The following is a 12,697-nucleotide window of genomic DNA, read 5'->3' on the forward strand; positions in this document are numbered from 1 at the left end:
TGGTAACTTACTGTAACTTCGACTAGCCAATATTTAAATAAAAAATAGATCCGGGAACTAATATGTCGTTGATAAAAAAACATATTATTCTAATATGGCCTCCGCTCTTCTTTTAGACTCTACATAGTAGTCATTGTTCCGGCTAAGAACGAGGGCGCCAACTCGACGCTTTTGGCAGAAGCTTCCGATAATAATATTCCCTTGTTTTTGTTAACCACCGCCGTCGGTACCGCAAATGTATCGCTAATTGGATCGCGTCAGATCGCTTCAAAGATAATCAAGTTTCATATCCAGCAATAAAACATTACAGAAATTGAATGTGAAATGAAAGCTCCAATCTGTTTAAAATGTTGTCAAAAATGTATGTTTGCATGGCACGGAAGAAGTGGAGATTCAAAAAAAGACTACTAATAATAATTTTATATTAATATTGATTGTACTTTGACGGATAAAATGTAAGGTCTTTCAAATCCAAATCTATTATTTTTAGTTTCCACTGACCTTTTACAATATTATCGTGAGACACAAGAAAAAGACTGGTTAGATCATTTTCCCAAAATCATAATTTACCTGTAGCATAATTTCTATTCGCATTTTTTCCTATTCTTAATTTACACCAAACGCATTATTTCCTAACATGATTTTTCCATTCGCATATTTTCCCATTAGACAATTTAGCCACTCACAAATATTTCTTACGGCGTTCATTCTATAATCAAAAAATCGATTACCCCACCCCAATTTCTTTTCAAAAAACATTTAGTTCACAACTTAGCTAGACGGAGCCCCGCGCGGGGCTCCTATTTCTGGGCCGTTTGCCCTTCGGGCATCTGAAGCTACCTAACGAACCTAACCTACCTAACCTATTAATTTAGTGTGACGTCCATGAAAACATTACACTTTGGGAAAAAAGTGTAGGTAGGTTAGGTTCGTTAGGTAGCTTCAGATGCCCGAAGGGCAAACCGCCCAGAAATAGGAGCCCCGCGAAGCGGGGCTCCGTCTAGCTAAGTTGTAAACTAAATGTTTTTTTGAAAAGAAGCAGTGCGGTGGGACCATGGTAATATTATCGCCTAAGAAATAAAAAGAATGCGAATAAAACGACTTGGAAAGTATTAATTATGAGAAAAATTTAACCTAGAAATTAATGCGTCTGGTGTAAATTAAGAATAGGAAAAAATGCTAATAGAAATTATGCTACAGGTAAATTATGATTTTGGGAAAATGATCTAACCAAGTCAAGAAAAATCTAGTCATAGCTTCTTTGACGTATTGTCACGGGAGTATTGTTACCATTAATGTACATAACTATTTTCTATTTTTTTTTACTAAAAGCTACAATAAATTATGAACACGCCCAAATGTATTAATTATTTGTAATTACGACGTCAAAACAATAAACGGTGCGCTAATAGCCATATTTACTGTATGTATACAGTAAATCGTATAGGTATGATCACGAGCAACGCAATTTCAAACATAATTGTCATAAATTCACTTTACTTTTATGTTGTTCAATCATGCATAAATCAAAGAATTGTTGTCACATTTCGAGAAAGTTCAGTTCCTTTCATTGTTTGACGTCCCCTACGCTTTCGCGAGATTGGTTTCACTCTTTACTGCTACACCTTGACAAAACTAGAGTTTTACCGACGTTGGTGCTGATTCAATTTGAACTTTGATACTCTTGATATGAGACACAAACTCATACGAAAAACAAAATATCTCACGCACGGTAAATAAAGCTCTATAAACCACCTCACAAAGTTCAAAGTTAACTCAAGTGATAACACACATATGTAAGGACTGCCTCGCATCCATTGAAGTTATTGTTCTAAGGCCAGCATCATTTTTCATTGTCATATAAAACAAATGCGACCGATTCGCGCGAATGGGGGTGGCGATAAGTGTTTTCAATTTAACAATAGTCTTTATCTGATTGATAGTGCAGAAAGAAAGGGGTAACGACCACGTCTATTATATATAGTTGTGACGAATGATCCTAGGATTCCTAGAATACGAATGTACTTACATGTCCAGTTAAAACTTCTTTATAACATTGGTGTACTCAAATATTTTATTTTTCATAATTACCCGTCAGGGACACGCCTTATTGAATGTAATGAGAAGAAGTCAAAATCCACTGATGCCTATCAAAAACATATCAGAAAAGGTTTATTGGAGATTTTACTTTATATATTAAAATGGGTCACTCGCGTATTTTAAGATTTTACTTTATTCTTTATGCAATGCTATTAAATACCTCTAAATAGGCATCTTGTTCAACATGGCTACCTAAACAACTTATAAACTGTACATTTTCGAATTTGCAATTACCTGTAGGTACCTACGTAACTACCTACTGCTACCGTTGACAGACGAGGTCTAAGTAGTCGTAAAAGTAGTAAAACAACATCGCAAATACTAACCTCAGGTCGTAAGACAACGCAGATGTCAAGACGGCTACGCGTTTTACGCCTATTGTCGCCATATAAAGAGTACTGCCGTCCTCAAGCTAAAAGGCCGCAAAATGCAGCAGTGCCATTTTGAGAAATGAGCAAAAAACGCGCGAAAACATTTTTCTTGAAATTAGTAGGATATAAGCATATACATTAAACGTTATAATATAGTATTTAATTAGTACTATTTTTTAAGTCAATTTAATTTAGTAATAATTCTTAAAAAGTGCTCTAAATCATTAAATTTCCGTTCTTGGTTTGTACCTGTTTAACAAAATTACGCTAATTAAACGACTATAAGGCAGCTAAAGTATATTTAGCGGTCTTTTAACTTTGTAATTTTATCTAAAATTGAATACGTTGTACAAGTCATATGAAGTTAAAAAGTAGAACATAGCTAAAAGGTGACTAGTAGATCTAACCGCCTTTTAGGTATGAATAATAAGTCAACTCATCTAATACATCAAAGACTAAAAGGTGATTAAAAATGTTTAAACGCCTTTTAATTTAACAAAACCATTTGTAATTGTATCGTTTAAAAGATTTTGTGAATTCAGCTAGATAAAAAGGCAGCTATCTTCAGAACAAAATGTAATAACTGCTTTTTAGTTTACAATCATTTCAAATTACCATAAACAAATTTAAGAAGTTACTTTATTCAGAGCAGGAAGAAAATAAATAAAAGACATAAGATACTAAAAATCAAATGTAATCCAAGAAATTAGCGTTCAATCATTCTCAAAATAATATTTATTTGAAGTTCAAGTTAGTAATAAACTCTGCTAATCATAATATTACTGTGGGACAACGTAGGAGTAAGCACATCTTAATTTAATTCGCTTTGCGATCTTCTTACATGCTTAAAATCACAGTTACGTCAGTTTAATGTAATTCCTAATTAAAAACACCCCTCAGTCTTCAGTACGAGCAATTATTTTAATAGTAAAATGGCTTACCCATATTGTTTGTAATTGTACTATAACTACTATAACTTTTTAATACAGCTAAATATGTTTTAATCATCTTACAGAATTATCCATAATCGTTTTTAACGAAAAGGTAGATAGTCAGTCACAAATCTTACACAACTAATGACAATGATCACAATTACTTAAACAAGTAGATAACAAATTCGTATTTGTACTTATGGAGATCAATCAACTTTATTTCTACTTAAAAATTAAATATAACATATAAGTCAGTGATCAGTCTTACATGATTTTTAAGAATAGTGAGGTAGAGAATACTACAGGCGTAATACATGCCCGATAATTAAAGTAATTAGGTTCTTAACTCAAATAATATGTTCATTAAAACTAATAGCGACATACTACCGCGATTCTGGCAAATCGCGCCAAAATTTCAACTTATGTGTAGGTATTACTTGTGAGCATTTGTTTATAATTTCCTTTTTTCTACCAACGTCGGTACCTTTGGGATCGACTCGTTTGGGAAAAGTAATAGGGCTTGGATTCTTCAAGTATTTGTCATTTAGAAAGCGGAGTTGCTGGTAATCATTTTTGAATTCAGTTTTGTATGATAAATCATAGCACCCTCTAGTAAAACATGCTTGTGTAATATCACGAAGGTAAACACGTGGATTCGAATTTTGAATTCTACGCTCTGAAGTAAAGTTAGGCACGTTAATAAAATCTTCAATTACCATGGATTTCACTGTTACTTTTCCCTTGTTCGCTGATCCCACTGATTCCGTAAAATCAGCAAAGTCGTAAATTTTGCCTTTGTGTTTCATGGACAATTCGACTTGATGATGAAACTGGTCACAGCTCATGAAAGTGTGACCAGGTTCGAAGTAGTACAACGTTATGGATTCCGTGCCTATATAATCGCTATTAACCATATGAACTAGCATGGAATATAAAAGCCAGTTCTTGTTCTGTGCACTGCAGTTATCAAGCCATATATTTACATGTTTGGTGTCACGATATTGCAAAAAGAATGAAAAAAATGCACTCATTATGTCTTCTTGCTTTCTTCCAGCTATAGCGTCGTGCCAAAGAACAGCGTAAGGTTTAATACTAGATGTTATTTTTCCCAATGGTGCAAAGGTTTGATTATATGTAGCAAGACGTAAACAGAATATTATTTTCTTAAATGTGTCCAATCTTGGAAGCATTATAACCTTTTGCAAATCAGCACTAAAATATATATTATCCGGGTCTTGTTCAGTCTTGTGTTCTTCATACAATTTTCTAGCTGCAACATATTTGTCATGATGAATCGCAAATGATGTGCAGTCCTCGCAGTTATCTAGAATATTTTCCTCGATATTATGAGAACTTTCTTTTTTGTGTATTTGGTAGCTTTCGCAAACCTCACATTCTTCATTTCCTAAATTAGTAAAAGATATATTCATTTCTTTAACGACCTGCCTATATAATTCGTAAGAAACTGGATCTTGAGGATATTTTTTGCAAAAGTGGTCATGCATAAACGTGATAGTTACGTCGCTCGGCAAATATCTACGGTTAGGAGCATGCGCTCTTCGGTAATGTGGTTCTAAAGGATGGAACGATTCAACGTGTTGACGAAGTATTTCTCTATCGTAAGCTAATGTCTTAGTATGTTTTCCACGTGAATCGGTCAAATCGTCATCAGCTAAAGAGTTGTACAAAACCTTGTCATTCGTTTTATTAAATCCGAGTGTAGTCAAAAAAAATATTTTACAAACTGCCACTTTTGTATCATCATGTTTTCTTAGGAAAAACGTTCTCCTTGGGGCTCGAAGATTTGGTCCAGTCTTTTGCCTCTTAGGTACAACTACAGGCACATTATTTTGTATGAATAATCTTCTTTCTTTCCATGTTAAATTCCAGTAACTGTCGTTAACATCCTCTCTCTCTTCATCTGTCAATAAGGTAGTGCATTTTTTATGACATTTTGAATCGCACCCTGGCTTAACCAGATATTCCAATCGCTTGTCTTCTTTCTTGTCGGCGTTTCTTTCACTTAGACTTGTATCGTATTTTTTTCGCTTAGGTGCAGGTGAACTTTGACCATTTTCTCCAGATAAATCAATACTAATCTCTTCGCTATTGTTAATTGTGGGTATATAATTTAACTCCGTAGTATTCCTTCGTTTTAGAATTCTTTCACCGATTTTATTAGTTTGGGTATCGGGTATGATTTCTATGTTAATGGTATTTCTTCGCTTAATAATATTGGTTGTATTAAACATAGACATATGGGAGTGCTTATTCGGATGTTTATTCAAGACTGGGGCCGCAATTTTATTTTCAGAATCATCACTACTACTCGTTTCTGGAATATAATTTTTGTCGCGCACGGAATCATCGGATGAAAAATCATCATCTCTGTGTGACGATGAAGAACTTCGGCTGCTTATGCTTAGCTCTTCATCACACCTTAAATCAAGTTGTTTTTCAGTATTGGTCGCTGGGAACGCTTGTTGGAGAAGATCTACGGCATTCGACAAAAAGACAGAAGATTTAGATTGTGTGGTAGCGTACTCGTTAAAATTATTAAATATATCAGATGTGAGTGAATAATTCCTGCGATTGACTTCATTTACCATCTCTTGGACACAATGTTTAGGTAATCCTTTTTCCACAGGTTTTTCGTGTGATGACGTGGGTTCCACATAATGATCAGGCAACTGGATGTTATGACAATCGACCGAATGATGGATGTCTTCACTGTTTTGGTTTGATGGATTTCTACATCTGTCTAAAATGGTTTTCAACCGAGAGGTCTTCGGTTCATACCTGGAGCAATTAAACATATTTCTATAAGTTCTAGGTGCCTACCTTATCCTAAAAAAGTAGTTTTTTTGTCCCGCGTAGGTATGTGAAGTGTACTTAACTGTGAGAAGACGTCCATAAAAACGTTTTGGTCAAAAAAGTAAGATTATGTTTCCGATTATACTATTAATACAACTTATGCAACACACTACAGGCAGACAGACAATTTAAAGATTGTTTTATGAGTTCTCATGATTGTTTTGTCTCTCCATCACCAGGCAAGCTTCATAGTACATACAATGCTATTAAACATATCTTCACAAGATATACCTACACATCAAATTAGTTCCCAATTGAAAATGATGAAGTAAAATGTACATTGAGTAGAGTACTAAACTTGACTAAAGAAATAACGCGCCAAAACAGGTGTTAAACTATCTATAAGAAGGTCGTTAAACGGTAGGTACATAATACTTATCCCAAATGAATACGTAAAAATACTTTACCTCGTGAGTTTGCGCGGCTGCATACTGGAATTGGCGGGAAACTGCGCCCGGTCTTCACGTGCCACACCCTCACTCGACGGGAGCGCCCGCGCAACTGATTTCGTTGCTTCGAGCGAGGATCAAGTAACCGCCTTATTGATATGGAATACCTAGTTACCGCGATATATTTCTGGAACTGTCTACTATTTTGTTCTATCATTGCCAAATTAAAAAGCCGTGACGGCCTTAAACCGATGCATTTGCATGTATACCTTTTACGCCTATACTAACGACAAGGCGGCTAAGCGACTTTAACGGCTTTTTAATTGTGTATTTATAGCTTAGCTGCTATTTAGTTTGGGAGTAATCATCATTTGGCCGTAATATTTGTTACGCTAGGGAGCAGTTAAAGTACAGTAGCCACCTTTTAGTCGTGGAAGTTGCAATAACTGTTTTTAAGAGTTGTACTAAATACCCGATGTCAAATAGTAAGAAGCAGTTATTGGCCTTTAACAGCCTTTTAGTGAATTTTCTAATTAAAAACTGCCTTTTTGCTGGTAAAAGTGGCAAAATGGTGTATTTAGCCGCTCGCGGGACGGCCGTAACTTCGCGGTTTTTTCACATAGAGCTATGACACCTAGATAGGTAGATAGAGAATTGTTTACTGTATCGCGCTGTGATATTAACTCAAAAACGTCGTAAGAGCCTTTAACGGCCTTTTAGCTTGAGGACGGCAGTACAGTACCTACAGCATGCGAGAGTTATAAAGTCTAATACCTACACAAGAATTTTCCGCCGTAATATCGCACCCTACAGTAGTCTGACATTGTCGCATTACGAACTGCGTTCTGTATGTAGTATGTCTTAAGACAGTCGCAGCCTCACATGAGCAAATAAAACATAATTGTGTTGTCTAATGGAACTCTTACGCACGAGAGCATTACCAAAGTGATAAATGCTTTAATTTCAACGGCAATGACAGACGCTACTTTGATATTTTAAGCTTCCGTGTAGTTTGGATTAATACAGTTTGTCCTGATTTGCCGTCTTATCTAGCAAATATTTTAGATAGAACTTGATGTATTGCCAAAAATACTAACAATATTGAATGATAAAGATTAAAAACCCCGATACATGATTAAGTAAGTTATACAAAAGATAGTCTAAAACGAAACGAAATAAAAGAAACGTCTGCATGTTATACTTACCTATGTGATAAATATTCCTTGCACACGCCGAAAAAATCCCTCAGAAAGAAAATATCTGAGATTCCGTCCCCGATGTTTACACTCTCCGACTAAGCTGCATCTAATGAAATCCTCTGTCAGGATTCAGGGCAGTCTTGCACCAGATCATGTTACGATATAAGTGTCTTGATACTTTTGAGAAATTTTAACTACAAATGTACATTTACCTACAATCAATATTGCAAAGTGGTTCGCAGATTTACCTTCATGCTTTCTTTCATAATTGTGTATACTCGTAGCCTAATTATAAAAGTTTAGATACAAAATGTGGCTTAATGATTGAAAGGTACCGTTAGTATTTTTAGGGTTCCGTAGCCAAATGGCAAAAAACAGAACCCTTATATATTCGTCATGTCTGTCTGTCTGTCCGTCTGTCCGTCCGTATGTCACAGTCACTTTTCTCCGAAACTATAAGAACTATACTGTTGAAACTTGGTAAGTAGATGTGTTCTGTGAACCGCATTAAGATTTTCACACAAAAATAGAAAAAAAACAATATTTTTTTTGGGTTCCCCATACTGAAACTCAAAAATTTTTTTTTTTCATCAAACCCATACGTGTGGGGTATCTATGGATAGGTCTTCAAAAATGATATTGAGGTTTCTAATATCATTTTTTTCTAAACTGAATAGTTTGCGCGAGAGACACTTCCAAAGTGGTAAAATGTGTCCCCCCCCCCCCTGTAACTTCTAAAATAACAGAATGATAAAACTAAAACAAATATATGATGTACATTACCATGTAAACTTCCACCGGAAATTGGTTTGAACGAGATCTAGTAAGTAGTTTTTTTTAATACGTCATAAATCGCCTAAATACGGAACCCTTCATGGGCGAGTCCGACTCGCACTTGGCCGCTTTTTTTTTATTTGTTGGACATTTTAGAGTTAGCTTCAGTTAAGTATAATTTTATTGTTTTTATTTTATCCTGGTAACTATATAATCGCAGTTTAATCTCAATAACCAACATTTTCTTGCGGCAAGGGCTAAAAGATGGCTTTACAAATTATATTATTATTCATGGTTGAGGCTGGTGGTAGTATAGTAACACTATTTACAAAATATTTACAAAATAGATCAACTACTGTTCATAGAATGTATGTTAGGTATTGTTTTCAACGAATACTGGGTTCATTTTACCTTTACTGTAAACATACTGAAGTATCAAGATGAAGCAGATGGTATGCATTACAGGTGGACTTTTAGATGGCGTATTTTCAGTGTTCAATTCGTTTTCACTTATTTTGGGGAGCTATTCTGATCACGAACAACCTACTGCGATGCTAGTAAATATGGTTTGCACTTCCACATTATTAATTTTCTTTTATGTGTGTGGTAAGCTGAGGGTTAACCTTTCTTGCCCTTTGTTAAGCCGTGGAGCTTTGATAGTTTTTCAGAAAATACCGTTTTGCGACAATATAATTCAGGCACAATTGAAGCTATTCATTAGGTATCTATTGTTGTGCTGTGTATTTAAAAATTGGCATACTTAGGTTATTCAGGTTCGTTATTAATTATTTAGGTATTTTGTGAAACTTGAAACGGTAAAAAAACATGATATTTTTCTTTGTCTGCGTATTTTATACATAAAAGTGATAGGTACAGGTTTTCACAAGCGCTGGCACGAATGGAACGAATGAGTGAATAAAAATACCTATGTGTGTATGACATTAACCAATATAATTGCGGCCTGACTGTATGCCGATACATGTGTCAGTCATACAATGAAAGTTTCATTCATGCCAGCTTTCGTGAAACGACCTGTATGTTTACTTACATCAAAATTTGATTATAGAATGTTAACGCATGTTTAGTTATCTGCGTTATTACTAGGAGTGGTACTAAGTAGTTCTTTTTATGATTCATCTAATACCTTTAAACGAGCAATTATTACATATTTATTTATTTATTTAATTATATATATATATATTTCGGGGATCTCGGAAACGGCTTTAATAATTCATGAGACCTAATGTAAAAGGCTTATACTGAGGCCTTAAACCAATCTTGATCCTCCGCATTATTGCCCAACCAAGCATATGAAGGGAATAATTCAATCAGCGCCTCTACTTGAACTTTTGTGTTGCCAGAGGGTTTCAGAAGAAATCTTTGAGCGTACCGAAGTGTACATATCTTTGAGCAAAACTTGCTTCAATTGAACAATGGGACGACTCAGCGTAGTGGACATATAATGCTTGACCAATTTTCTTTTGTGCAAATGCCTACGATTCGGGAATATCAAACGGGCTGTCGAGCCCTGCTGATTGAGCCCTTTTTCATACAAGAACCATTGATTTTAGCAGTCCGGTGAGCATTCACTATGGTCCTGCCACTTATCGGGTCGTCTTCCAACCTAAACGGTGACGTTTAAAGGAAGTTTGTCTTTCCTGTCGTTTAAATAACTGTTTGTGTGGCTGTTACCGAGATATTATTATGAAGAAAAATAATACCCACCTTACCAAAATCTAAATTTAAACCTACTCGTAGGTATTTTATTGATTTGTTTTGTATTTAGATATAAGTGGGCACTACATAACAGGCCTTGATCACTTTTTCTTTCGTATATGTCATATATAGGTACCTATTTCAGTTTATAATTTATATAGTGGTGTTTCTACTTAAAATAACACAAAGCAAAATATTTTCCAAAAATATAATATAGCAAAAAAATTATAATTTGATTTATGTCCTAGTAAATTTATAGTAGGTATATGAACATGATTTATGTTATTTTATTGTACATATATGAACTGTAAAATAACGAGAATTTAGTAAGAGCCATACATTTTACCGTCAGCAGTTCATGAATACCATCTTTGTTGTGGTTGAACAATAAATACGAGTATATGCTGCCTTGATTAATTTACTTAACCGAATTTAAGTCCTGACCCGGCCAAATAAAACGCTATTTAAAGAATTCGATAATTTATCGCCGCAAATGGAAAATAACTGTTTCGGCGCGGAAGCTTCTAATTTTCCACTGCTGCCTCCATGTATATTTATTTCTGTGGGCTTTGTTCTTCTATCCACGAATTAAGCTGGATTCGCGGCGAATGATTTATACAGGCCACGCTCATCCCGGATTATTTACGAGGCCCGTTCCACGGAATAATTACAGGGCGCCATAAACGTTTGCAAATGTAAAAAGCTTACTCTTTAATGATTACTCCGTAATTGCTCAAAGAATACCTGAAAATCCCGTGTTATATTGAAGCCGGCCACTTAAGCAGTAAAACGGTTTTATAGCAGTGCCACAAGCCCGGTTGCCAGGTAATTGCCACGCAGATTGGTGTCGATAGGTGGCCGGTAGGGCGATTTAAAGCCTGGTTTCACACTACTATTGAAGCCTTTGTTGTGCGACACGACAAATTGTCGTGATAAAGGCTTGTTGATAACGTGGTTATCGAAAACTATCCCCTGTTCCACCTATCCCTATCGCCACATCCCCCCTGATAGAGATATATTGGATACTAGCTGTTGCCCGCGACTTCGTACGCGTGGATTTGTATATTGGTGGTTATAAATTCTACATTAGCTTAGAACATTATGCAGCAAAAGATAGAAGTAGGGACGGTTAATCATTATTATACAACGCATGAGATTTGTCTTTCACAACCTGGCTACGAAGTTTCAAGCCCCTAACTGAATAAAATTGTTCTCGATAATCTCGATATAATCTCTCTCAATCCCCAGAAGATTTTCAAGTCCACTATTTAATAAAACCTATTACCTAACTACCTATTTACGAAGTTTGAAGGTCCTAGCTTTAAATAAAATTTGAACCCTCTACCAACTCTCAACCCCTGTTTAAACTTTTAGGGGATGAATTTTTAAAAACGCTAAAATTACTTTTCTTGTATTGTAATAATATGCCTTTATACAACGATTCAAGTCCCGCACTCCGATAAATATTTGGGTTCCATACAAATTTTCGACCCCCTTCACCACCATGGGGGATGAATTATTCAAAACTCTGAAATTAGTTTTCTTTTCTCTTAATAAAATACCTTTTTACGAAGCTTCAAGTTCCTAGCTTTAAATAAAATTATAACCTATACAATCTTTCAACCCCTTTTTAACCCTGTTATGGGATGAATTTTTAAAAACGCTGAAATAAGTTTTCTTGTGTTCTAATACCATGGCTTTATACAAAGATTTAAGTCTCGCACTCTCAAAAATATTTGATCTCCATACAAACTTTCAACCCCTTTTTCACCACCTCGGGGGATGAATTTTTAAAAACGCTGAATAGGTTTTTTTGTTTTTTAATAAAATTCCTTTTTACGAAGTTTCAAGTTCCTAGCTTTAAATAAAATTTGAACCCTATACAAAATTTCAACCCCTTTTGGACCCTTATAGGGTATGAATTTTTAAAAACGCTGAAATTACTTTTCTCGTATTCTAATAATATGTCATTATACAAAGATTCAAGTCCCGTACTTACAAAAAATATTGACCTCCATACAAATTTTCAACCCCTTATTCACCACATTAAATGTTGAATTTTGAAAAACGCTAACAATAGTTATCTTCTCTTTTAATGAAATAACTTTTTACGAAGTTACAAATTCCTAGGTTAAAATAAAATATAAACCCTATACAATCTTTCAACCCCTTTTTAACCCTTTTAAGGGATGAATTTTTAAAAACGCTGAAATTACTTTTCTCGTATTCTAATAATATGTCATTATACAAAGATTCAAGTCCCGTACTTACAAAAAATATTGACCTCCATACAAATTTTCAACCCCTTTTTCACCACATTAAATGTTGAATTTTGAAAAACG

The 12,697-nt window shown here is 34.9% G+C and overlaps 1 protein-coding gene across 1 annotated transcript; it reads right to left on the reverse strand.

Moving 5' to 3' along the window:
* Positions 1-2,639: 2,639 nt before the first annotated feature.
* On the reverse strand, positions 2,640-7,317 carry LOC134647277 (uncharacterized). Its single transcript, XM_063501556.1, has 2 exons — positions 6,685-7,317; positions 2,640-6,202 (listed from the first exon to the last, which is right to left on the reverse strand). Exons 1-2 carry the CDS (start codon positions 6,705-6,707, stop codon positions 3,787-3,789), a joined length of 2,439 nt encoding a protein of 812 aa, XP_063357626.1. The 5' UTR covers positions 6,708-7,317; the 3' UTR covers positions 2,640-3,786.
* Between the last annotated feature and the right edge of the window lie 5,380 nt (positions 7,318-12,697).

This window comes from Cydia amplana, chromosome 4 (assembly GCF_948474715.1).
Source record: "Cydia amplana chromosome 4, ilCydAmpl1.1, whole genome shotgun sequence".
In the NCBI taxonomy this organism is placed as follows: domain Eukaryota; kingdom Metazoa; phylum Arthropoda; class Insecta; order Lepidoptera; family Tortricidae; genus Cydia; species Cydia amplana.

Coding starts and splice junctions, on each gene's coding strand:
- LOC134647277 (XM_063501556.1), bottom strand. CDS start 6,707: ATGCAGCCGCGCAAACTCACGAG. Junction 6,203..6,684: donor CAGCCGCGCAAACTCACGAG/GTAAAGTATTTT, acceptor TAATTGCTCCAG/GTATGAACCGAAGACCTCTC.